Raw genomic sequence first — 22653 nt, 5'->3', positions numbered from 1 at the left:
AACGGAGTACTCTTACTTCGAGTACTGTGCAGGTACTCAGGGACACAGATCAGAACCTGGGATGTGATCACGTGACACATCCACTGGAATAAACCGAAAAATGAAACGTAAACATTCATTACTTTTAAGAGTTTATTTTTCTTATGTTATTTCCTTCACTTTACATAGTTTCACCCATTTGTATCTATATATAAAATGGTTTATATCATACACACATGTTGTACATGTCATATTGAACACTCTTATGAATTTATAATATATATACACACAAATTCATTTCTATACCATACCTGAATATACACTTATAACTATCTATATATGCATATATATATATATATATACCTCTATTTGAATAGCTCCTCATGCACAGATACAGTTTATATCCTTTTTATATAATTGTTAGTCTTCAATGATCAACCGCCTGATGCCTGAATCTAATTGATTTACTGCCTTTTTATTAAATGTAGAAAAAACATCTGACAAAAGGCAAATGTTTAATACTGTGTAAAAACACTGTGTTTCTCTTCAGTGATATATAAACAGTCAACACAAATGTTGGTCAACAAATATTAGGACTTAGTTTTACGCGTTCTGTATCAAATCTGTAGTCAATCTGTCCGTATGGTGAATTAAAGAGTTTTTTTTTTTTAGTTCTTTATTTCAAACATATCAAAAATATATAATAAGCAAGTAAGAAAAAGAACCAGCAAACCAGTGAAGTTTAACAGCATATGTTCAAAATAAATAAATCTTCTCAACAAATCAAGCTGAAAGAGAATTTTCAACATGGCAACTCAAAGTCTGTTCTTATTGCTGGTTTAGAAATGTTCCTCTACTCATATTTACACTATTTCCAACAGAAAATAACTTTTTGCCAGTTGGCGTCATCATCATCAAATGACCCTGGGCCACTAGACTTTACTTTATAACATTTCCACAGTGAAAGCTGTACATATATTGATTTTTTAAAATATTTTGTATTTTTTTTTAAATTTTTGTATTCTCATTCTGACCTTCCTGCTGCTGTAACCACTGGACCACCCCAGTGTGTGGATCAATATAAAGTTTTATATCTTATCTCATTTTATCTGATCTCATCCCCTCTATTCTCATCTAATCTTATATAATCTTATTTGATCTCTTCTCATTTTATCTTATCTAATGAGGTATAAGTAAATTGTGCATTAAAGCAGATAAGTGCTGAGTCACTGTCATGTTATAAACATGTGAACAGATGCTGACTGATCCATAAACAGACATGTGATGTGGGATGAACTTTGCTCTGAGTGACAGGTTCACCTGGCAGCTGTCCATGGTGCTGACACACACATTCGGCTTTAAACCACCACCTGCACCCCCACAACTCATGTATGACACCCCACACACACACGATAACATACACACAACCACACGCGTGCACAAAAACCACATGTGAAGTTTTTAACGTGTTGTAATGTAAGGGGGGGGGGGGGGGGGGGGGGTTAGTGAGTGAAAGCTGCTCCCATCCACACAGCTGGGGCGGCGGAGGGATACCACCGCCGGCATCCAAGAAAAACGCTGCGCCTACAACTGAAAAGGAAGGAGAGAAAAAGGAAATAGAGAAACACACAAGTTCAGTTTTTTTAACTCAAAAGTGCAAACGTGAAACCGATCGCGTGCGTGTGATCCTCCGGTGGCTGCAGCTCAGGGCGCCGGGTCCCGTTACGCGCACGCTTCCCCCCTGTTTGAGTCCATTGTGTGGCAACATGGGGAGAGAGAGCTGGAGGATGCGCACTAGCTCCCGACGCGCAACCACATTGTTCTAGAGCGCTCCACGATCAGGGCCATCTTTGGTCGTCCTCGCCGGTGACAGTGTGGACACTTTACTCCCTCGGCTCTTCACCGCCGTGCGATCCAACGAGCAGCACTGACCTCGGAAGGAGCCGTTTGAAGACGCTCGGCCGTGCGGAGACAGAAGAGCCAGATCCCCGGTCGGTGGACTCAGTGGCATCGCCTCCTTCGACACCCTTCATTTCTGCAGGCGTAAAGAGGGCGAGACGGGAGAGGCGCTGCTGAGACAACATGGATGAGGAATATGATGTGATCGTTCTGGGCACCGGGCTCACGGTGAGTAGCTCGGGTTGAAAAGCAGCAGATTGGTGCTGGGGGGGGGATGATGGTGTTTTTTTATTATAATTTGTGGAGACCTGCAGACTCTCCCCATGCGCCAGGAGAGAAATCCTCCTGCATCCCTGTGCGTCTGTGACAGCAGGACGAAAACCTGATAAGAGATCTGCTCCCTGCGGTTAAACACACATCTCAACCCGATTGTGAGGAAAACGATGCGTGAGGAGGTTTTATTTGATTTCGTGTGGTTTGATTGGGATCCGTGCGGCCGGGTCTGGGTGGTGCTACACCCTGTCTCATCTTCTAGGCGTAACCCCAGTGTGTCATGGTCCTGTGTGCACAGACAGGCCTTCATCCTGAGGTTGGCGCAGGCCTGAGCTCGGGTTTGCTCCTCATCACTCCCATCACACCCAGTGCGGCAGCAGCAACACAACCGCACACATCCTCCCGAGTCGTCCCGACACGGATCCGGGGCTTCTGCTGCTACACACGCGACATTTTGGGAGTTTTCTAAACGGCATCAAACACACACTTCTCTCAGCGCAGTGTCACGATCACACGTTTTAAAATCATCGATGACATCACCCTCACGTTGTTCTGGAAAATGTAGATGATTATTATAATGTGTTATTATTATTATTATTATAACAGTACATAACAGATTCATGGGTGAAAGGATCCAGTCGCGCATGCGCACACCGCTCCCAATGTCCTCCTGTCAAACACTCCTAACTTGCCTTTACTCTCAGCCTCAGTTAATATGTAACACAGCGTTGTAATCTCATTAAAGGTGTAATATGTAACTTTCTCACATAAAAATGTCTTTAAAACAACAAAACCTTTTTGTATTTTTACTACTGTCCCAGAAACGGATGTGGGCCACTCCAGGCAATGATGTGGCACTTCTGGTATTCTTATGGCCAGTTCAAAATGGATGTGAGCCTATGGTCCACTTGTAAAATAGCAAATGTGGCCCAAATATTCTCAAAGCAAACCTGGTACTTCTTTGTCAAACCTGCAGACCTGTGGTAAATGGTGAATTAGATATTACAAAACTAATTTAGGCCACCTTTGGTTGACTTGTGGTATTGCTATGCTATTACCTGTGGTCCAGATCTGGCAAACAGGAGTGGCCGGGTGCCATTATTCAAATCTGGGCCGAAACAGTTTTGCCTTGTTGTTCTGCAGTATTCGTTCTTAAGCCGTCTTGTTTGAAACAGGCTGTTTATTTGGCCGGTGGTGACGCTGGTGGCAGTTTTATTTCTGAAGCTGTAAAAGTGACCTGGAGTAATTGAGCCGCGCCGAATAAAGAGACCTGCTGCTGGACTCAGTCCTCTGTACCCCGAGGCTGCTCAGCGTTTTATTAAAACTTTATTGATATTGAACGTATCAAATGTCCAAATTGCACTAGTTTAGACATTGCACCTCCTTAGGCCCTAAACATTACATATTACATAAAAGTGACATACATACAATACAGACAGAGAGAGACAGACAGACAGACAGACAGACAGACAGACAGGAAGGCAGGCAGGCAGGCAGGCAGACAGAGACAGACAGACAGACAGACAGACAGACAGACAGACAGACAGACAGACAGACAGGCAGGCAGACAGACAGTCAGGCAGGCAGGCAGGCAGGCAGGCAGGCAGACAGACAGACAGACAGACAGACAGACTGGGCTGTGGAGCCACAGACCTCTACTGACAATTCAACACTCAATAAAAACTCCTGAATGATTTACCCTGAATGAATCCTCACCCGGAGAAACCTGTGAAGAATACAACTCCCATGATGCCAAGCAACTCTGCAGTGTCACTAAACTCCGCCTTTTTTGTCATTGATTTGATTGACAGACCCCCTCGCAGCAAATTGTCAGTTTAACATCCTTTCTTGGGCGATTCCATCACATCCCATCACAAGCTCTCAGTCAGGAGGTCAATGCACACAGCATCGATGACGCAATGGGATGCAATTGATTGAACCACATCCAGAAGGGGCTGTGGTTCCCATAAGACCACATCCTTTTAGGGAACAGGGATGTGTCTCCGCCCACTCAGGCGACGCCCCCTGGATGTATGTATTCGCAGGACATATGAATCGTAGAAATTGCATTTAGAAGCTGTGTTTGTCCGTGGAAATTACAAAAGGCTAATTGGTTTGTCAAGCGTCAGATGATTTGTCGGAAACATAACAGAACCCAGTCTGTGTGGTTTGGAGTATTAATGGAGGCACAGTGAGAGCATCGCTGACTCGCACTGGAAATAATCAACATTTCATTTAGTCTTTACAAAACGGAGCCGATGAACATGTTAGTTTGCTTTTGAAGCAGATATGTGAAATCTCTAACGCCTGTTTTCCAGTTTTATAGTTTTATACTCTCAAGGACAAAATACTAGAAACACCAAAGACGTCAATGTGTTCAAACACCAGATCCCTGCAGTAAATCAGATCTTACATTAAAGTCACAATTTAAAATAAAGCTGTTTCATGCCGGTGTTGATTTGTCTGTGTGATCAAATTGATGCTATATCACTTATATTGATGTTTTATATTCCATCTTGTTTTACGCAGGAATGTATTCTGTCTGGGATCATGTCTGTGAACGGGAAGAAGGTTCTGCACATGGACAGGAACCCGTACTACGGTGGGGAGAGCTCTTCCATCACCCCCCTGGAGGAGGTAAAGGGCTCCTGGGATCCATAAAACCAATCAATATCGTTTTATGTCCCTCAGTATGTCTCATTTTACATCCAGTGCCATCAGCTGCTCCTTTTACAGGCTTCATTCATCCTTAAAGGCTCCAGAGCCTGTGAGCTTCATGGATTTTCTCCTCCCTGTCCTCAGGTGTACAAGCGCTTCAGTCTCCCGGAGAGCCCGCCGGAGTCCATGGGCCGAGGAAGAGACTGGAACGTGGACCTCATCCCCAAGTTCCTCATGGCCAATGGTCAGTCCCATCACGTTCTCTATATGGAGGGAATATTCAGATCAGGTCCTAGTTTAGGGACTTTTAGATCCATTGGTTTCTCATTTGACGAAATAAGACGTTCCTAGAGAAACCGTGCGGCACAAAAGTATTGTTGTTTGTCACGGAATGTTAAAGATGAACAAATAACTAATTAAAGCCAAACTTACCGGGAAAAAATTACATATAGCCGCGTGAAAAGAACTTCGTGAAATGACAGAAATCCTTTAACGTCTATTTTGACTTTTTAGTCTGGCTCATGTCCTATCTACTAACATGGAGGAGGCAAGATTTATGATTTATACAGTAGTCAGCCACTAGGGGGCGATCAAGATGATTTGGCTTCACTTTTCGGGAGCTAGCATGTCGGCCATCTTTGTTTACGGTCTCTTTCTTAAAACAGCCAAGGGGGAATGTTTGTTTATAGTAAGTTTGTGGTGGATACTGAGATGGATATTGTGTGTGTGTGTGTGTGTGTGTGTGTGTGTTTGCAGGTCAGCTTGTGAAGATGTTGCTTTACACAGAAGTGACACGGTACCTCGACTTCAAAGTCGTGGAGGGAAGCTTCGTCTACAAAGGAGGGAAGATCTACAAGGTGCCGTCCACTGAGACCGAGGCGCTAGCTTCAAGTAAGCCGCTCGAATGTTTCCCGTCTCCAGTCGTAAGCAGAGAGTTGAAGGGCGGTTAGATCTCGGCTCAGAGGTCGCGGTGGAATCTCTACATAAAAGAACCTTTGTTTGAACTTTCAGACCTGATGGGGATGTTCGAGAAGCGACGGTTCCGTAAGTTCTTGGTCTTTGTGGCCAATTTCGACGAGAACGACCCCAAGACCTTTGAGGGCGTTGACCCCAAAACCACCACGATGAAGGACGTTTACAAGAAGTTTGACCTCGGCCAGGACGTCATCGACTTCACCGGCCACGCCCTGGCCCTCTACAGGACAGATGAGTAAGTGCAGCAAAGCAAACCACAGTTATTCATAAGCTCATAACAACAGTTTGATAGCTTCTTCTTCTTCTCTTTCTTGATAACAAGGAGCTTTTGCAATTTCAACAACTTCCCTTTTTCTCTTCTCTACCAGTTATCTCGAGGTTCCGTGTCTGGAGACGATCAATCGTATCAAGCTGTACAGTGAGTCACTGGCACGATATGGGAAGAGCCCCTACCTCTACCCCCTGTACGGGCTGGGAGAGCTGCCGCAGGGATTCGCCAGGTATTTGGATTATTTCATATCATAATGTATATAAGGGCATTAGGGCATATTGAGGAATACAGAGATTTCAGCTGATTTCATAACTTCACAGAAATAAAATTGTATTATAAAAACACAAACTTGTAGAACCCTTCTCACAATATTACAACTATCTTACTGGAGATTTGGGGAATAAAGATTAGATAGAGTCAATTTTTTTAGAATTTTACGAGTTTTATCTCAATTTACGAATTTATTCTCATAATATTACAGATTCTGATTCTTGTCAAATTACATCTTTGTTCCCCAAATCTCCAAATTAGTTTTCTTCAACATGGCCCTGATACTGGGTTGTAGTTTTTAATAGTAAATAGAGAGAAATTGATTTCACGTGACTTCACAAATCCTCTTTGCTGGTCATGTGTAGGTTGAGTGCGATCTATGGAGGAACCTACATGCTGAACAAACCAGTGGATGAGATCGTGATGGAAGACGGACACGTGGTTGGAGTGAAGTCCGAGGGCGAGGTACAGCCGCGCTGATTGATTCTTAATCATAATGCTAATTGAATCGTTCCATAACAGACAGAATTGAAACACACACGGTCAGTTAATTAACACGTTTCTGTCTCCTTCACGCTGCAGGTGGCTCGTTGTAAGCAGCTGATCTGTGACCCCAGCTACATCCCGGACCGCGTCCGTAAGGCAGGTCAGGTGATCCGCGTGATCTGCGTCCTCAGCCATCCCATCAAAACCACCAATGACGCCAACTCCTGCCAGATCATCATCCCCCAGAATCAGGTCAACCGCAACTCAGGTAAGGGTCGGCGTCGCGTGTCGGCAAATACGGGAAACAAGGGGATTTATAGAGGGAAGTTCTTAGAGCAGTTTACACAGATTCCCTTCCTAAGTGGTGTTTCTCTGTTATCTTCCAAATGAAAACGTCTGATTGGACTTTCTCCTCCTCCCCCTCGTCTGCTCTCCAGACATCTACGTGTGCATGATCTCCTATGCTCACAACGTGGCCGCCCAGGGCAAGTACATCGCCATCGTCAGCACCACAGTGGAAACCAGTGACCCCGAGGCGGAGATCGAACCGGCCCTGGAGCTGCTGGAGCCCATCGACCAAAAGTCAGTCCCACTTCTTTCCCAACATTCAGCTTCTCATTTAGGATTTAACAAACGAAACACGATGAAGCTGTTTGAAAGCTGTGTGTGTTTAAAGGAGATGTTTTCTCTGGACAGGTTTGTGGCGATCAGTGACCTCTATGAGCCCACGGACGATGGCACTGAGAGTCAGGTAAGACTGTTTCCAGTAGAAAGGGGTTTTCACATATAGACCTTGATCTGTGAAAGCTGAGAGGTTCAAACCACATCGTGTCACACATGCATTCCTGAAGCTGTGGATCCAATTATTTCCTGAGAAAAACCATGTCAACAACATGATACCTTTAAATTTTTCACCATGAAATGTCCTAATTATATTTCATCCTTATTTTGCACAAGTTTAAATTCAGCATTATTAGTTAAATATGTGCTAAATAAGAATGAAGACAAATCTGAAGTTCTTGTTTCATTTTCACGACTCATTAGAGCCGAAGGTTTTTACAGATCTCTTTTTATCGGATCGATCCCCAAAGAAATCAATTCTTCTCCTGTTTCGTAGCAATAAAAGTCAGACTTTGAATAATATATGAACAAGCCTCAGAATAAAGACGAAGGTTTGATGAGAGAAAAGTCAAATTTAAAGATACTAATTAAGATCCAAGGACACAAACAAAGTGAAGTAAAATAAACTCCAAAATGTGTATTTTTCATCTTTTCTTTCCCCTAATCTGACAAAATCGCCCAAAACCTGAAATTCACCAAATAAACGTTATTTCTTTACACATCTCTATCTACTTAAGTTGAATTATTTCACTCATTTAACTTTTAAATGTTTATACAGATTTATCCTTTTTATTTCTTTTACCTCTTTCAACCTCTTCACTCTTTTTGTCGTGCTAGTTTTAATCTCTTAACATAATTTATAACATAAAAATGTAGTCTCTCTCTGTACCTTGGATCTACCTCTTTGTATAAAACATGCTCCATGTCTCGATCTGTCCCCGGCTGAGTCTCTGTCTCGCTCTGTCCTCGTCCCCAGGTCTTCGCCTCGAGGACCTACGACGCCACCACCCACTTCGAGACGACCTGCAACGACATCAAGGACATCTACAAGCGCATGACCGGCAGCGACTTTGACTTTGAGAACATGAAACGCAAACAGAACGACGTGTTCGGGGAGGATGAGCAGTGAGCGGGTAGAGGGGCTCCCGAGAGGAGGCGGGGCCTGGGGAGGGGAGACGGGGGGGCGAAACAGGCGGCGGAAGGGGTGTGTCTAAATCCTGGGTGACCGGGGGGGAGGTAAAATGTGGGAAGAGGGCGTGTCCCTGGGCTCCGCCTGCACTTCGCCGTCTGCCTCCTCTTCCTGACGTCCCTCTCTCTCTCTCTCTCGACACAAACACATAAATGCTCACGTACACACACACACACACACACACACACACAAGTTGTTCAAATACTCACACTCTGTATCTCCGTCACTGAAAAGCAGGGTTGATAAGGTCTTTCATTCCATCGTAGCATTTACAGTATACTCATGTCTTAACTATTATCATTAGAGGTGGATTTATTACTCGTTGTCGGCCATTTTCAAAGCGCTCGCCGCGGCGGAGGAGGAGGAGGGGGCGTGTCCGAACGGCGAGTGCTGACACGACGGGGGCGGGGCGATGGCTTAGCGTAGAATCCTCTGGGAGGGGGGAGGGGGGGGGGAGGGGGGGGTCACCTCCAGTGGACGTGCATGCATCTTTTACACACGGTAGTATTGTACATAGACCCGGACGACACTGCGGTTTGAAGGCTGGACCATTCCACGCATCGCTCCTGTCAACCCTGCTTCCACTTCTCTCTCTCTCTCTCGGTCTGTTACCTGTGTTCCTTCAGTAGACGCCCCCCCCCCCCCCCCCCCCAGGTCACATCTGTCCATCGGGCAAAGAAAAACAAAAAACAAGACAAAAAAAAAATCGTGATGAAGAGTTAAATATAAATGGGCTGTTGTGTCACATGATAGTTCTCTCACTCTGCAATGCTGTTGTGTTTCCCTGTGCTCGCAGGCAAGCTAACCGGTTGGCTACTAACTTTCCACACCCCCCCCCCCCCCCCGGAAAAAAAAACACACAAAAAAAAACAACCTGTTCCTTTTGCTTCTCTGTGTTGTGTAATGTCAACTTTTTTGAATTTGAATAGTTTACATTCTAACACCTTAAATTATTGAAGAGTTTGTTTTATTTCTATATATTTGGTGCACGTTTCACTGGCTGAAGTTATGAAGTTTACAGAGCTGAGGTTGGACGAGGAGGATTTAGGATCTGGAACGAGTGGTTATGATGAATTGTTGAGATGCGGAGAAGAGGAAGAAGAAGAAGAAGAAGAATGTGTGTGGAGGATGTTTCCGATTGGACGAGGGCGAAGACTGAAATTTCAGCTCATACTTGTAGTGAAAGCACCAGATTGTGTCTTGGTTGTTTCAACCCTTATGTGTGTCATTGAGTCGAGTCGTTCCCCCGACAGAAAAGTGTTGTTGTGAATTCGAGGGAAAAGATTGAATCTCCCTAAAATCTTTAAAAGACATTATAGGAAAAGGTTTGAAGCCTCAGTTAACAAGCTCCGACCTTTTCCTGTAAAAACAACACAGCATCGGTTCCATCCCAGTTCATCCAGCACCCCCGACCCCTCAGCATCCCCACACCCAGCTGACGTGTTCCCGGGTTATCGACGTGTCTTATTGTTATGATCTATTTATTTAAACGTCACTGATATATATATCTCTCGAGAGGTTTCTTGTCGAATGCACGTGCTCCGCTGTTAAAATGCATTTTTCAAAGTGACGCACACCGACATCACCTGTCCCCCCCCCCCCCCCCCCCTGTTTTGTTATTTGCTGTGTTTTCACGTGTTATGTTTACCTTTGATTATTGATCATTCCAGCGTGGCATCATCATTTACTGTGGTTATTAGCATTCCTAACAAACAGGTTTGGATGGAAGGATAAGCAGCAACAGCCGGAACCTACACAGCTGTGTTCTCACGACAGTTACACAACGTGCGTCACTGAAATCTGTGTGTTTGCTCCGTTACTGGATAGAAGCTGGAACACTGTTTACTCTCAGATAGATTTTAAGCCCCTCCCCCCTTCCCGGGCCCTTCCACTGTCCTCTCTCTCTGATTTTTATTTATTGAAAACAAACGCCTCATGTGTGGTTGTACTTGTTTTAATTTTCCATCCGATTCGGCCTCTGAAAACCACTATTGACAATAACATCCCTTGAAATTGACTAAAAGAAAAGAGTTCAGGCTGAGTAGTAGAAAAACTGACTGTCCTTTGTTTGATCACTAGTACGTGAAACAATGCCTAATGTCTTGTGTAACAATTAAAATGAATTAAACTATGAATGAAATGATAGAAAAATAAAAAAAGCACATGGCAAACCTGGAAATACCCTGATTTTGTTTTGTGTAACCTTCATTGTTGTCTACACACACACACAAACAATAGTATTTTATATACACAGTTTTAAAAAGACGAGCTTGGATATTCCTTCATCGGTGAAATATAAGAATAATCTGATAAATATCTTCAGGAGTTATGAACAGAGTGGATGTGCGAGGCGTTGGGACGTGTTGTGGTCGCCACGCGCTCAGCAGAACATTGAGTCAGACACACACAACACAAAAGATTCATTCAGTCCTTCTCCAGCTCCACGTCCTCTTCACTCTTTCCTCTGTCCACCCTCGTCTTCCTCTCATTCCACCTGCTGCTCACAGAATCATCAGAGCCTTTGTCACTTTGTCCTCGTGCTGCTCATCTTCATCCTTTGTCCATTCAACCGTGCCGAGGTGGGAGCTGCCTCAGCCGGAATCAAACATGATCCACCACGTAGCTCTCGTACGGGTGGCCCAGCAGTCTGTGGACCTCGGCCTTGGGCACCACCCAGCACTTGCCCTGGTGGCGTCTCCGCACCGAGTCCTTCAGCGTCTTGTCCTGCAGGGTGACCGGCACGTGGTCCGATCCCCACCTCAGGAGGCCTCGGGCGGACGCTCCGACCTCCACACGACCTTTCACCCCCGTGACGCTCAGGTCAGCATGTTGAAACTGGCCTGAGTGCAGATAGAGGAGCAGGATGTATATTCACACTGTACTTAAATGTGAATGTGACACTTTCATGATACTTTACACGACTTCCAGGCAAAATACTGAACTTTTTACTGTTACTTATATTAAGACCCAACCTGTTCTACTTGTACTGGTGGTAGAAGTACTCAGATCCTTCAGTGAAGTACCAATACAACAATGTAAACATACAAACCTTGCATTTTAAGTCATACACAAGTAAAAGTATTAACAGCAAATTGTGCTTCGAGTATCATATAGTATCAATTGTTAATTAATGTTTGTATTTTATAATAATTAAACATAGGATAAACTGAATTATAACTAGTATTTCTTGTTGTTACAATTATTAATAATCAGAATATAATTTTCCTGAACTGAGGGTAAGAATTATATTTATCAAAGGATAAATATAGAAGGTAGATTTGTATCTAGTTGAAGAGGAATTTTTGGGGAATAAATATAATGAAGATTAAAAAAAATAGGTCACAAACAAAAGCAAAACTGAGTTGTAATTATTTTAATTATGTTTAAAAACTTATAGTGGATCATAAATAAATTAATTCTGTGTATAGAGGTCAGGTTGAAAAAGCTGCTTCAGCCTTCACCATATGGTTTACATCTAAATTATATATATTTGTTTAATCTATTTCTTTTGTTCCCCATTGCTTTGTTGTTTTGTCCAAAATTTGTTGTGGGAAAAATACAAGAGATAAATAAAGAAATGACAGTTTAGCAGTTCTACTAAAAGTGTCCCTAATAATCTATAATGTTTATTATGATTTGGAGCTCTACAGTGTTTAATTACCCAGAAGCCCTTGGGTTGAGGCGGACAGCCCTCGTCCGTCTGTGATGTAGAAACCCAGGTGAGCCATCTGAAGGTAACTGGGATGCTTGTAGTGGTGGAACAGGACCAGGAATCGAACATCCCGGGCCAGCTCGATCCGGCAGCTCTGGTGCTTGTCCACAGCGACCGCCACGCCCTGCCTCAGCACCGAGCCCTGCTGATTGATGGGCAGGAGGTCCCGCCCCTCTCCTTCCACCACCACCGCGTCCAGTGACACCGTGACCAGGATCCCACCGGCGGCCGAGGAGATGGTGAGGCGGTCGAAGTAGGTCCGGGTCCGGTCCTCGGAGCCGTGTTTGGAGGGAGCCCCGATCAGGTGACCGTCCACTATGATCCCTGAGGAGGAAGGAGAAGACATGTTCATAACAGTGATAAGTTATAAATAATGAATATTGGGTCAGTGTGTGTTGTAAACCTGCTTGTTTGTAATGTTGTGTTCTTTTTGTATGGTTTGTGTGCGGAGATTTTTATAAACAGTCTATGGAGCAGAGTGAACTTTGTGTTCATCCTACCTGGTTTATCTGCAACCAAGATTTAAAATCAAGGTTTTCAATAAAAAAAAAAGCAGAATTTGCTTAATTACTTTTCACATGTGTGGTTCACGAAGGAGTTTGAATGATTTACTGATTCTGTGTAATTTGTTCGTCAATCTTCAGACTCAACTTCACAACTTTTTATGTAAGCTCCATAATTCAGCTGGATATAAAGCAGTAAGGAGGTGACTCTGTGAATATTGAAATGAGATAAAACCCAGCGACTCAGCAGATTACTCCAGATGTTTACCTCTGTCTGGGTCCTCCAGCAGCCTGAGAACATCATCAGCTCTGCCGTCCACCGTGAAACACAAGTTCTGATGCAGCTTCGGCAGCTGGAGCACAAAATGTGGATCTCCATCGACTGCAACAGAAAAACAAAGTGGATCAGTTAACACGATCCACGAGTACCTTAAAAACATTCAGATCGTTTCTATCAGGATGAAATTGGAGCTGCTGACCTGAGGAGGAGAAGACCCTCACGGTGCTCAGCCTGGACGGAGGTTCTAAAAGCAGAAGACATTCAACTGAAGGACAGTCCTCCTCACTCCCAAGCACTGAAACCAATCACAGCACTAGACATGTAGTCATGTAGTCACATGTGTGTTTCTACATCGAACCCCGTCATGCAGCTGTAAACATGTGAACACTTACCGAAGGATCCCGTGTCGGCAGAATCGTCCCCTGAAAAAATGTCAGAAAATGTACTTGACCTGGATTGTGTTTCAGTTTTTGTTGTAATGTTTATGAAGCGGCTACAGAATGATATCTGATAAACATTTCAAACTTACAGGCGTCATAGTTGAGGTCGTAGTCGTAGTCGTAAGTAGCTTCGTAGTCTGGGAAGTTAAATTCAGGAAATAAGAGAAGTTTAGGAAACAATCTGCTTCTCAAGGAAATCGAATGAAATTGTTTTCACCAGCGTTTGTTTGTTTGTATGTTTATAAGATTACATAAAGAAACCAGAACACATTACCATGGAACTTAATGGAGGAAGCAGTTTGCTTCAGGACAGAACCCATTACATGATGGGACAGATCTTTTATTTCATCACTCACACATTTTGAAACTTATGAAAATAATCAGCCACATTTGGGAAACTGATATCTATGAGTGAGATTGAATTTTGAGATTTTTTGTGATACTCACCTTTCACAAGGTCAATATCTATTTAATGGGAAAGAGATAGAACATCAGATTATTGACGATTCAGGTTCAAAAGTCCGATTAAATTTGCTGAATCCCTGTATGAGAATTAAAATGCTTTAGATGAGTATAAGTAATATTTAAACAGGTGTTAAATATATTTTATTTAGTGATTGAAATCTTCTGACCCTTAAAATATCTAAATCTCCAGCTTCGGTCGAAAAAACTTGTTTTCACTTAAGTGCCTTTTTTTAAATTACAGGTTTTTTCAGTATTGTCAGATTAGATTAGATTTAATTATCGTTGCTCTTTTTAACTGCTGCACTTGAATGCATCTTCACCAGAAAAATGAATCAATTAAAACCTCAGAATGAATAATGAGTAGAAACTTCACCTTTTCTCTGGATCTGGATGGAAGTGGAGACATCTTGTGGACAGATTTAAAAGCACATTCAGTTCTGCAGTATGCATTTTTCATACATTCCAGACAGAGACATGAAGATTTGCAGATTAGACAGAAGAATAAAACCTACCCAGAAGCCCGGCTGCCTCCCACAGCCGGGGCCCGTCGGTCACACCGGGCATGGGAGCGAAGGTGGCTGACACCAGCGTGGCGAAGCTGATCTCTGGTTCACCGACTGCGTTCGTGTCGTTGTCTTCCACAGCCGGTGCCGGGGGGGGCGGCGAGGTGAGCGGAGACGACGGCTCAGGCAGGGAGGTGATGTTTCCAGGCTGAGGAACATCTGGAGCAGACGTGCTGCTGTTCTCCAGCTCTGTAGGGGGCGCTGTCACTTTGACAGGGGGTAGATCCGTCCTGGACGTGTTGGGCTGTGGGGTGAGGTGTCTCTCGGTCAGGGGCGCAGGGGCGCTTCGGACCGAGCTGAGCGGGGACGTGGTGGTGAAGGCCGGCGTGGAGGGGGTGGTGGTTTTCATGGCGGTGGGCTGGGGGGTGCTGGAGAGTTTTCCGGGTGCAGGCGGTGCCGCTGTTCTCAGAGCACGAAGCAGAGGCGTGGAGATCTTCCCAGCAGGAGGAGGAGAGCCACTTCTGGAATCATTCTTTTTACCAGATAATGGTGCTGGGGCCGTTTTAACGGAACTGGGAACTGAGGTCGTGGTGGTTTTCCTGGACGAGGTTCTCGCTGTAGTAGAAGTTGTGGATGAGCTTTTCCTATTCGGAGGCGGCTGAGGAGAATCTGGTCTGGTTCTGCTCGGTCTGGAGTTCGACACTGAGCTGTGCTTCTTCACGGCGCCGTCAGCTGCTGGTTTGGTCGTAGCAGTCGTCGTCCCAGTTGTGGTTATAGTGGCTGCTGTGGTGGGCTTCACAGTGGTTGGAGTTGGAGCTGCTTCGTCTGCGTCGGGCTTAACTACAACCAAAGAGGTGACCGGCGTCACAAAGTTGTATTTGAGGGAGAGGTTCGTGGCCTTGTCGGCCAGGAGCCTCTGCGCCGCGGGGTCACTGGTGTTGAGTTTGGCCAGTAGCAGCTCTTTGATGGTGTAATACGCCCAGAGACGCTGCACAAAGCTGGAGACGCCTTCCAAAGCCCCCGGACACTCCAGAGAACCGGCGCTCTCGTTCCCCTTCGCCTGAGAGACCGACACATCGTTCTCCATGTTGACTCGTTGCTTTGAATCAGTGGCCGACATCGACACCTGGAAGTCTCTCACCCCTGGTTTAACTCTCCCGGCCACGACCAACTCAGAGCCCTGGAAGTAGTTGGGGAACATGGAGCGCGTGATGTCAAACGCCTGATCGTCCAGGTAGGACAGCTGGATGTCCGACAGCAGAGGGCTGGCCACCTCATCGTAGAAGCCCTTCAGCTGCAGAGCCGCGTCCGCCTCCTCGTACACCATCCTGGCCACGCCCCGGTTGTCCAGCGCCAAGCGCTTCAGGAGGAGGAGGTCTGCGTCGTCGCCAAAGGCCAGACCGAACAGGGAGGCCGAGCCCAGGGCCTTCTTGGCGTTACTGAGGATGGTGTCACCAGCTGTTACTCCGATGGTGGCCTCCCCGTCGGTGAGGAAAATGACCAGAGGGACGCGGCGAGACGTGTCCTGGTTGGAGGACGGAGGATTGACGAGCTGGGCCGCTGAGAGCAGAGCTGCGTTGATGTTGGTCCCTGAAGAAGAGATGGAAACGACGGGAAACCAGTTTTAAAGCTGGAGACCAACCACAGAACAAGAAAGAAGAAACACAACCTCAGAGACATCACAGCCTGACTCACATCCTTCAGCGATGATCCTCTTCACAAACTCTCTGGCGTCTCGCACATTCTGCCGAGTCGCCCTCACCGTCCGTCCTGTCCTCCACGTGTGGACCTTGTCTGAGAAGGTGATGATGTTGAAGTGGTCTCCCTCTCTCAGGTCTGCCAGGATGGTGCTCATGGCCTGTTTGGTCTACTGACAGAAAGCATCACTATTGAAGACAGGATATTGTCTTACTGTTTCCTCATCTGCAGATCTAGGGCAGGTCTAGGGCTCTAGAGGGCGTTTGTCCACTTTACCTGTTTTATTTTGGTGCCTATCATTGAGCCGCTGACATCTATGACAAATATAACATCCTTAGGAACCACAGGAAGCCCCCTGGGTGCAAAGTAATGCACAAAGTAGCCATCATACACCTGAGGGGAAATGGTAAAGCGTATTATTAGTCAGCACCACAAACACACACTGTGACTGTGAACATGCCGATTTGAATGACCTCTGACCTGGACGTCACCTAGGACGTCTCTGAGGTCCACGTCGTACTGGACGATGAAGTCTGCGTCCAGGCCCCCGGGGGAGATGCTGCTCTGCTGCTGCAGCGTCGGGCTGAAGCGAACCCGAGCGCAGCCGGAGCTCTGCTCCACCTGGGTGGAGGCCGGGGCGTCGCCGGCTTCACCTGAGGGACCAGGGGGTTCATTCATGAGGCAACTCTGTGTGTTAGTAAAGATCTAAAACCTTTTGGATAGAAGACCATTTACTGTCTCTCCAAGAGAAGTTAGAGATTGATGCAGGTCAGGTTAGTTCAGCTTGAGGTCTGTAGGTCACTGACTCTGATAATCCATCGGTTCTCTAGAGGCGGTGGACTAGTGGCAGAAACTTGGACTATGGGCAGAAAAGGTCTCTGGTTCGACTCCACGGAGAAACAACAAAAAGACAAACCTGGATTGATCTGTCCAAAAAATACGATTCTCCCTACCCTGTCTAGTGCCCCTGAGCAAGGAACCTTACTCCCCCAACATCTGCTCCCCGGGCACCGTACATGGCTGCTCACTGCTCTGTGTGTCCTGCACCAGATGGTTAAAAGCAGAGGTTACATTTCCCTACCTGCATGAGTGTGTCTGTGCATGTGTTTGGGACTAATAAATGCATCTTAATCTTCTCGGATCTTTACTCTATTCTCCATTTCTCATTTAGTTTTTTATTCTCTGTGTAACTCTTTTCATTTGCTTTTGGTTTGTCTTACGATGCTCGTTTTAATTACTCCTCTCCTCCGTGTCCTCGTTTGCAGAGACTGAGTCAGATTCTACCTGTCGCCGTGTTGGAGAGCAGCCGGCTCGTCTTGAGGGGAAGGACTTTGATGAAGCTGATGCCCGTCCGCTCCGTTATGCCCACGTCCAGCGTCAGGTTCTGAACGAGCTGCCCGGGCCTCAGACCCAAACTGAGCTCGTAGCGGCCGAGCCGTCGAGGCAGCAGCTCCTCGTAGGACAGAGAGAAGGACATGTGAGCTCCTGACGGGACGCTCACGGCCACGCGGAACTTCTCAATCTCCCGCTCTCTGGAACACAAGGAACATTTTCAAAATTCAAAACCTGAAAAGTGAAACCCAGTTGTATTTTCACTCTGCAGGTTTAAAACGAACTGGACTGACTTGGTAGCAACGAGTCCTGCCGTCTTTCCCTGCTTCTTAGCAGCGTCGTATATTTTCCTGGCGGCCGCTCTTTCCTTCACCTGGGCCACGTACACCTTGCCGTCGGAGGTGCTGATGGGAGAAAGGAAAGAGGAAGAAGAAACAGTTCTCTGTGTGACTCACAGTGGACGGATTCTGTTTCAGTCAGAAACACGCCTGGCCCGCGTGGAGTTGTTGAGCTCGATGACTTTATTTTTTTTATCCTTGTGTTTCCACGTCCGTCACAAAGCTGCTTCACAAACACGTCACGTTTAAAAGGCGGCGACGGGGTCATGAGGAGGTCGAGTGGAAAAGAGTCATTTCCCTCTGAAAACAGCAGTAATGAAGAGAGAGAGCGAGCGAGAGAGAGAGAGAGAGAGAGAGGGAGAGAGAGAGAGAGAGAGAGAGAGAGAGAGAGAGATCTCGCCTGCTACACCCAGTGAAATCCCAACCAAAACCAATGCTCCCAATGGGATCAAACTCAACCCCCGGTGACCGCTCACGTCATGTGACAAGGTGCTAAATTAAGGTCAGGGCCTTTGAACAAATACATCCAAAGAGAAAAAACACCGGGGGCTGAGTTAAATAAACCCACGGGCTTGAGGCCGGCTCCTGTGGAGACGCAGCAGAAAGGAATGAGAGGGAAGCAGTGGAAAGTGGAGGCGCTTGTATTTATATGTGCGCCTGTTTGAGGGGGGGGGGGGGGGAGGCCAGCCGAGCTTCAGTGACCGACACACAGAACACAGACGTCTCAGTTCCAGACCCAGATATGCCAAAGAACTTCCCCCCCCACCCCCACCCCCAACCCCCTCTGGATATTTGGTGATGTGCAGGCGGATGGAAATAAGTCAGAGAAAGAGAGAAGTGACAGATTAAGGCGGCAAAAAGCTGCACAAGTTCCAGGCTCACATGGAAGATCTACATGCATGCACCCTACAAGAGATGCAGGCGTGTGTGTGTGTGCGTGTTTGTGTGTGTGTGTGTGTGCGTGCGTGTGTGAGTGTGTACAGCGTATCTGAACTGGCGTGGTGCCTCTGTAAACCAAGTTGGGGAGAAAAGGGGGATTAGGCAAACTGTCATTTTCTCTATTAAATACCTGACTTGCATTGACAAAGCCTGGTATTCACCCCCCCCCCCCCCCCCGACCTGCTCCAGCTCCAGGTTCTGCTCGGCCCCGCAATGTTGACTTATTTGTGTTGTTTATATTTAGCATTTTTAAAGGCGGGCGGCTCCTGACTCTCTTTTATGCGTCTGCTCCAGGTCCTTACATAATTCCTCTGAAGTTTTATTTCTGGATTCTGACCGTCAATAAGAAAACAAGCTTCACTTGTTCCAGCTTCTGCAGCTTATCACAGAGAAATATTATTTCTATGACATTTCTCTGCCAGCGTCAACACGCAGTGGGTGTGGACCTGTCGCCATGATGATCGTTTTACAGTGTAGGTAGAGATCAGAGGTTCAGAAGAAAGATGCACAAACCGATCATAAATAAATAACAAGGATAAACTTTATGTATAGAGCACCTTTAAAACATGGTGCTATACTGGTTAAAAAGGACAAATATTACGCAACATGAGGATACAGTTAAAAAGCATCAATAACATCTCAAAAGCAAGTTAAACAAAGATAAACAAGATTGAATAAAACCTTATAAAATGATTAAAACAGTCAGTAAGATCAGAAGAAGCAGAAAGCACATTAAGAACTTTTTAATGCGGCAATAAAATCGTATATAAATCAATTCTGAAAACAACTGGAAGCCAATAAAGAGATTAGAGTAATATTCTCTGGTCTAGTAGATGTGATGAAGAGTCTGGCTGCTGCGTTTATGAAAAGCTGAGGCAGGTGAACAGAGAGAATTGCAATAATCCAAAAGAGAGGAAACAGCATGAAGGATAATCTCTAGATTACTTCTCCGAGCTGCAGAAATCACAGCCGAACAACTGACATGATTATTTTATTCAGGGTCAAAGGTGACCTTTTACATTTGTACCTGACGCTCAGGGACAGAGAACCCAGGTGCATGAAGGTACAGTGCACGTGTCAGGGCCGAGAGTCATAACCTCTGTCTCCTCAATATTAATCTGCAAGAAGCTTTATTTCACATCCAGGAAACAGTCCCTGAGAGAAAGAAGAGGAAGAGGAGAAAGCAGTGATGAAGAGACCCTGCAGGTCACAGTGAGGAGGACCGACTCACATGCTGAAGTTGGAGATGAACGCAGCCGAGGGCAGGTCCACCTCGAACGCAGCCTCCTTGAGGACGGGGAGCTGGTTCCACACTGAGCTCTGGACCGTGGTCACGGCGTACCGGGACGCCACGGAACACCGGACGTGGAAGTCCGTCACCTGCAGCTGGAACACGACAGGAAGTGGATCCAGGGACAAATCAGTTACAGGGGGCATCGGGCATCGCTTATGACTGGTCGGCATTATTTGGTCAAACTTAAGGATCCATTGAGTTCATAATTCTGCAGCCACAACAATAATAAATAAACAGTTTTTTTTCTCAGCTCGGTCGAGGATGTGAACGTCCTTGGAAGACGACAGCGGAGAGAGAGACGTCTTCAGAGTCTGACAGATAAACACGGACGCTGAGTGAAACCCACTGTCTCAGATCATAAACCTCACACTCACTCTTTTGCTCCCCCCCCCCACAGTATCACAGCTTGTGTTGCAGCACTCAGTACAAAGCAGGTCCCTGCCAGGTGTTTACACGGGTCACTCTGGCGCCGGCTGAGAGCGACCAGGCCACAGGACGGCAGGACGGGCAGAGGTCGGAGAGCCACATCAGCTCGCTGGTGGGTTCTACCACAAAGACTGAATTACTGTACGTTCTCAGGGAGCCGCTTCCCAGCAGAGGTGGAAGGGAACCGAGTGGAAACCACATGCAGCAGCTGATGGGAGCCTGAGAGGAGCTGGAGGCCGACGCCCCGTCTGAGACGCTGGTTGTGTTGTTCACGATGTCAAAGGTCAACACCAGGTTCAAAGTCTGTGACTTCACTGAGATGCTCGACCCTTTTTTCCACCTGCACGTGTGAATTAATTCACCAACTCGATAGAAGCAGGAATCTTTGAGTTTATAGCCGACAAGTCATTGCGTAAATATTTTGCAGACTATTTTTTCTTTGCTGTGATTGTGAAATTGCTTTGGCTCAACTCCTGCTGTTTTTTTTTAATCTGTTGTAAACAGTATTTAAATCTGACTCGAGCTGAAGGACTTCCAAAGACAATATACTGGGAACCATTAAGTGAAGAGTTACATGAGCCATCTAGATGTAGTACTGAGATGTACTTTTAGTAGTAACGTGAGTACTTTTTAAAACACATGTACAATATTATTACAGTGTGTAACAATCGAAAAACTTATTTTACAGTTCAGTATAAAATCTAATGAATATTATAAGCATAAAAAACAACCTATAAATCTATAAAAATATGTATAGTTACAGTGGTAAAGGCCAAATGTTTTGTTCCAGAGCAAAAATATTTGTATTTTCTTTCATTTCTATTTTTATTATCAGTTTTTATCCTATTTTAAACTTGAATATGTTCTTTTGTTTACCTCCTTCTGACAACCTGATGCTTAATAAGTGAATTTCCGCATCATGAGATCATTAAAATGTCTTTTATCTCATCTCATCGTATTGTAGTGTTGTTGTTTCGTATCTCATCCATTTTATGTCATCTTAATAAGAATAATACTGTGCCCTGTAGTTATTAGTTATAGGTGCTGGTACCGGAACAGAAAGGTGTTACCCTCTTGTTCTATTTAACATTTAGTTCCGTTTCCCTGTAAACACTGAATAATTATACAATAACAACTTCATTTTTCTAAATCATAGAAAGTACACAGACTTACCACTGGTTTTGCTGGTTTGCTTTGACGTTTCACTCTCTGCAAAAGAAACAAGGCAACAAGTCAGCGATGGTTGGTTTTATAAAATGTTTGATAATTGCTTTAATAGAAGCTGAAAACACTCATATGGTGCTTATAAACGTTCTGTGCAGGAATACGGTGGAAATCCAGTTTTTTAAAGTAATCTCCACAATCTGAGTGTATGAGGGTTGGGTCCAGTTTCTGGGTCACAGCGTCTGAATCAAAGCCATTCATGAATGGAGGGGAAGTGGAACTGGAAATAAATGCTTTCACTGTACACAGGGCCAGAGTCGGTGCACGGCTCGGCCTCCAAATGTTCATTCTGCACACAAGTCACTGTTGTGTCAAAACATTACCACATATCCTGCTCATTGCCCGGAATTTAACATAAACAAATAAGTTTAAGAGTGGAAACCCTTTATAGGGGGACCTGCACATCATATAACTCACTCCAGAAAAATAGTGTGTGTAAAAGTTGTGCGAGTGTGAGTCATTGCACTAGTTGTGTTCCAGCTCTAAAAGCTCAGTTTAGGACACGTGCACTTCTTGGGACATGATCTCTAACTACAGATTTACAGTTATACCAGTTAACTCCACCTGAAACATGTATATTTCACATCTAGATTACATAAATGCTGGGATTGTGAAAGTTATCCTTCACCGACGAAATGAAAATGAAACAAATCCTCACCTGTAAACGGATATTTGCTCCGAGGTGAGCTTCATATTCCTCCGACAATCCTCCCTGCACGTAAAAAGTGAAGAGAACCAAAAAGCACCAGATGATCACGTTGATCACGTCCATGACGACTCAGATTCCAGACTCCAGGACGCAGGAGAATGTCCCAGTGGAGTGAAGCAGCTCATTCAGCAGGACGCGGTGCTCACACCTCACATCTTACACTCTGAGG

General features: G+C 45.4%; 2 protein-coding genes across 3 annotated transcripts; one reads left to right on the top strand and one right to left on the bottom strand.

Moving 5' to 3' along the window:
* The first annotated feature begins 1642 nt into the window (after window positions 1-1642).
* Window positions 1643-10800, top strand: gdi1 (GDP dissociation inhibitor 1). 2 transcript variants are annotated; one of them, XM_053424886.1, is made up of 11 exons: window positions 1647-2106; window positions 4681-4788; window positions 4954-5053; window positions 5566-5700; window positions 5821-6019; window positions 6153-6284; window positions 6691-6790; window positions 6908-7079; window positions 7249-7393; window positions 7508-7562; window positions 8409-10800. In XM_053424886.1, exons 1-11 carry the CDS (start codon window positions 2062-2064, stop codon window positions 8559-8561), a joined length of 1344 nt encoding a protein of 447 aa, XP_053280861.1. In that variant the 5' UTR covers window positions 1647-2061; the 3' UTR covers window positions 8562-10800. The 2 variants fall into 2 exon arrangements, with proteins under 2 accessions (XP_053280860.1, XP_053280861.1); XM_053424885.1 differs by having other exon boundaries at window positions 1643-2106; window positions 7249-7562.
* Window positions 10558-22649, bottom strand: itih6 (inter-alpha-trypsin inhibitor heavy chain family member 6). Its single transcript, XM_053424857.1, has 17 exons — window positions 22434-22649; window positions 21725-21760; window positions 20063-20217; window positions 17848-17958; window positions 17507-17754; window positions 16703-16875; window positions 16499-16615; window positions 16220-16391; window positions 14534-16114; window positions 14395-14427; window positions 14004-14021; window positions 13646-13693; window positions 13509-13538; window positions 13316-13360; window positions 13105-13218; window positions 12283-12657; window positions 10558-11461 (listed from the first exon to the last, which is right to left on the bottom strand). Exons 1-17 carry the CDS (start codon window positions 22545-22547, stop codon window positions 11223-11225), a joined length of 3609 nt encoding a protein of 1202 aa, XP_053280832.1. The 5' UTR covers window positions 22548-22649; the 3' UTR covers window positions 10558-11222.
* Between the last annotated feature and the right edge of the window lie 4 nt (window positions 22650-22653).

This window comes from Pleuronectes platessa, chromosome 6, assembly GCF_947347685.1.
Source record: "Pleuronectes platessa chromosome 6, fPlePla1.1, whole genome shotgun sequence".
NCBI classification, from domain to species: domain Eukaryota; kingdom Metazoa; phylum Chordata; class Actinopteri; order Pleuronectiformes; family Pleuronectidae; genus Pleuronectes; species Pleuronectes platessa.
The sequence above is the reverse complement of the archived record's forward strand: the minus strand, read 5'-3'. Positions and strand labels throughout refer to the sequence as shown.

Coding starts and splice junctions, on each gene's coding strand:
- gdi1 (XM_053424885.1), top strand. CDS start 2,062: ATGGATGAGGAATATGATGTGATCGTTCTGGGCACCGGGCTCACG. Junction 6,791..6,907: donor GAGTGAAGTCCGAGGGCGAG/GTACAGCCGCGC, acceptor TTCACGCTGCAG/GTGGCTCGTTGTAAGCAGCT. Junction 7,080..7,248: donor TCAGGTCAACCGCAACTCAG/GTAAGGGTCGGC, acceptor TCTGCTCTCCAG/ACATCTACGTGTGCATGATC.
- itih6 (XM_053424857.1), bottom strand. CDS start 22,547: ATGGACGTGATCAACGTGATCATCTGGTGCTTTTTGGTTCTCTTCACT. Junction 17,755..17,847: donor GCAGGACTCGTTGCTACCAA/GTCAGTCCAGTT, acceptor CTTGTGTTCCAG/AGAGCGGGAGATTGAGAAGT. Junction 16,876..17,506: donor GCTCTCCAACACGGCGACAG/GTAGAATCTGAC, acceptor CTGGTCCCTCAG/GTGAAGCCGGCGACGCCCCG.